This window comes from Rutilus rutilus (assembly GCF_951802725.1).
Source record: "Rutilus rutilus genome assembly, chromosome: 7".
NCBI lineage: Eukaryota > Metazoa > Chordata > Actinopteri > Cypriniformes > Leuciscidae > Rutilus > Rutilus rutilus.
In genome coordinates, this window is record NC_140221.1 from 559,773 (window position 1) to 563,559 (window position 3,787).

At 38.0% G+C, this 3,787-nt stretch overlaps 1 protein-coding gene across 1 annotated transcript; it reads right to left on the reverse strand.

Annotated features, from left to right (window-relative positions):
- Window positions 1-1,984: 1,984 nt before the first annotated feature.
- Window positions 1,985-3,787, reverse strand: LOC311293231 (cerebellin-2-like). Its single transcript, XM_084413346.1, has 3 exons — window positions 3,561-3,787; window positions 2,593-2,730; window positions 1,985-2,506 (listed from the first exon to the last, which is right to left on the reverse strand). Exons 1-3 carry the CDS (start codon window positions 3,730-3,732, stop codon window positions 2,223-2,225), a joined length of 594 nt encoding a protein of 197 aa, XP_084269472.1. The 5' UTR covers window positions 3,733-3,787; the 3' UTR covers window positions 1,985-2,222.

Sequence of the window (3,787 nt, forward strand, 5' to 3'; positions counted from 1 at the left end):
GTAATAAATGATCTGAGGGGATTTTGAGCTGAAATTTCAAAGACACATTCTGGGGACACTATAGGTTTATATTACATCTCGTGAACAGGGACATAATATGTCACCTTTAACAAAAGTGAAACCAGGTTAAACCCCTGATGGTTAAGTACCGCACTGAAAACCCTAGAAATGACTAGTATTCTGACTGCATAAGACGCCTGAGAATTATAGTTACCTGACTGAATAAGAGCCTCACGCTGAGTCAGACTATGTCTCGTCCCCTATGAACACCATCACTTGGGAATTAAGGTTGGAACAGTTTTACAGTTACATTTGTTCCATTAGCTTTCTATACATGCAATATTTAATCCTGTCACTAGGGGCACTCTAGCCAGTGAGATGCCTGGTAGCATAAAAAGGATAAGAGAACAAGTATGAGGTAGGAAGGATGTGTTAAAGTCCGCGTGAACCGGAAGTTGCAAACGACTTTTCTCCAGTGCTGTGACGTATTTCCCAGTGAAAAGGAATATTGAACAGAGGGCAGGGTTTAACTCTAGCGCTCCTCCTCTCCATCTCTCGCTCATTACAGACTAACGGTTTGAGGGGAGTGGTTAAGCATTTCCCAAACCAAGCCGTCAAACCTACGTCATCAGGGAAGGTCCTCCAATGCAGAGGGGAGGGGCATTTTCAGATTTTGATTAAAGATTACGAAGCCCAAAAAAATGTTTCTGTGTTTTAACTTGCACGGATTAATTGTTCACCACAAGACTAGTAATATGCGCTAACAAAGTAAATAGGGTCCATTTTGATTTCAGTTGGACTTTAACCACATGGAGAAACTTTCTCACCAATGCTGTCTTGTATTTTTGGCCCTGATTTGAGGAAGCTGAGGTTCTTAAACTAAATGTAAGTACTCCTGTTAGTACTTTGTTTGTATATATGATGTTAGGTAATGTTTATGTAAATGAGATGGGTAAATTTGTTAATTTGTTTGTTTGATGCAGAGGGTTCAACGTGCAGGCATATGGAGGCAGCTCAACTATAGTTCGGACCTTGATCAAAAAGGGATTAATTGTCTTCGTTTTGACAACAACATCTTTGTCATCTCTTGTTCATTTCACAAGCTACAGTTCGTTTACATTACCGACAGCCACTTGGAAACTTGGTTTCAGGCACATGTGGCCTCATCAACATTGCACTTAAGTACTGTTTCATCTTGCTCCTACTATTCTTAAGACTGAGTTTGTGTTAGCGAAAGACGCCACTATAAAAGTCTGGACTATTCAATGTTTCCCTTGCAACTGAATGACTATGCACATTGTATGTTTACTGACTGTATGGTGACTTGTGGTGTAATACACAAGGCTCATTGAAAAGTGAAAGTCTCTGGTCCCTTAATTCTATATGTAGCATCACAAGTGTTTTTAAAAGCAGGTGTTACAAGGTCACCAGTGTTCCACGAACCAGACAGACTCCAGACAGTGCCTTAGAATATGCTTTAATCACGGCCGGAGAGGATCTCGTATCGATCACAGAGAATCCACCAGCAAAAACAATAGTTTATATAGGATAGATACAGAGCAGAACAACATTACATATTACTCATTATCATCACATCATTTTTCTCAAATATGATTGGTTCTTTTGTGCAAATCTGCATCCACCTCTTCTCTCTGTTACTGGCAAAGCAAATTTAGATATAGCAAAATCTTCAAAATCATGAGGTTATTAGTTTGTCATTATATTTAGGTAATGGTCTAGGCAGTATCCACTATTGTGACACACAAACCCTGGTTAATAGCTGGTGCATTTTGTTCTCAAATGTTAAATGTTAGGCCTGCAAGAAAAAAAAATGCTAGGTATGGTTCATTTAAAAAAAATCCATTACACATGGAGATTTATTTAACACTTACAGTGTTCAATAGTGAACATGTTGAAACATTTGAAGGATTTTTGTAGCCAATTTACAACTTTCTTGTCTTTTTGTCACTTTTGATTGTCTTTCACACAGCTGCAGGAAAATTAGATTTTGTTACTATATTTTTTTACCTAAATAAAACACTGTGTTTGAGCAAAAAGTTAAGCCTAAGTTAACTGTGTCTTAAACACTAGTAATTAGTCAGGGCTAATTCAGATTCGACGTAGACCCATTGACCTTTTATATAACTGAATCAAAAATATTGTGAAGAAGAAAATCAGATGACGAACTTGTCAGAGGAGTTTAGTCTGGAAACCGCAGACGTTCAGACGGTAAACAGAAGGTGTCCGCTGAAGGTGTTCCTCTTCCAACTATCCGTGTAGATCCGACGCGTCTTTATGAGCTGAAGATATATCCGGTCTCCTCGCTCCAACAGAAGACTGACAGAGTTGATGGTCGTGTCTTCGGTGTCCTGTCCGGGCGGGTTATCTGATGCTGCCACCACAAGATTGTCGTTTTTTAGCAGCTTCACACCAGTCGCTTTTTCATCAGGATTGAAGACCACAAAGATGAAGAAATAAACTCCTTTTACTGGTGCAGTGAAGATTCCTGTAGACAACCATATAAACCTAGGCTCTTAAAAGTTGAAAAATGACCTGACAGAATTGTGTTTAGAATTCGCAAAGTTATGATACCTGTTTCGGTGTCATAAGCATTTCCAATGTTAGTAAATGTATTTTTATACACAAGAGTGGATTCTTCATGGAAAGGGCCATAATATATTGGCCTCGCTGAATCTGACAGTGAGGCTGAAAAAGCCACTTTCACCCTTTCTGCAAAAAAGAGATGAGAAGAAAATAAAGTAAGTGAAAAGAAGAATATTTTTAATGTTGTTTTTAATGTTAAAGAACAGCTTTTAATGTTGTTTGTGTGTCTATGTGGTGTTTTTAATATGCTTTAAGACAAAGCATGTGTAAGTTCATAAGTCGACACCATTGCTGAGTATTTCCTCCTTAAAACTGCAGTGAACCAAAGACAGTCTCAAAAACACGCTTTGAAATCGCTGGTGTTTCTGACGTCACAAACTACCTTGTAACCAATCAGATCAACGTGTGATCGTCAACCAGTGGATCTCTGAGCTGAGTGAGTGAGTGGAGGCGGGGCTCATTTGCATATTCATAGAACCGCACATACTAAATATATAGAGTTACATTCAAGATATTTTAAGGCATGACGAAATCTTTTCAAGGAAATTTTTTGGTAACACTTTATTTCGACAGTCCACTTTAGACATTCCACTAACTATAAGTAACTTTTCAACTACATGTCAACTAACTGTCATTAGAGTATTAGTAGACTGTCTACTTAATGTCTGCTAACACTTTATTTTAATATCCCCCAACAGACATTCTACTGACTATAAGTAACTTGGCAACAACAAGTCAACTTATTCTCCTAACCCTAACCTAACAGTCTACTGATACTCTACTAATACTCTACTAATACTCTAATGGCAGTTAGTTGACATGTAGTTGAAAAGTTACTTATAGTTAGTACAATGTCTAAAGTGGACTATCGAAATAAAGTGTAACCAATTTTTTTTTATGGATTTTTTTTTCAGTGTGATCATTCAGTTTTTTAAAGAATAATAATAACGTTGTACCTTCATTCTTGCTCTTTAGTTGCCTGACTTCTTCATGAAGAGCGTTTAACTTTTTCTCCATGGTCTCAATCTTCTGGAGTTCACCAAGGATGTCTATTGTTGGTGACATTATATCCTGTGTCTGTGCGACTCCAACACACATCAACACAACGACGCTCGACACCAGCTTCATCACTGCTGTTCTGTGAGATTATAGATCATGAGCACAGAAACACACGGACTTTCAT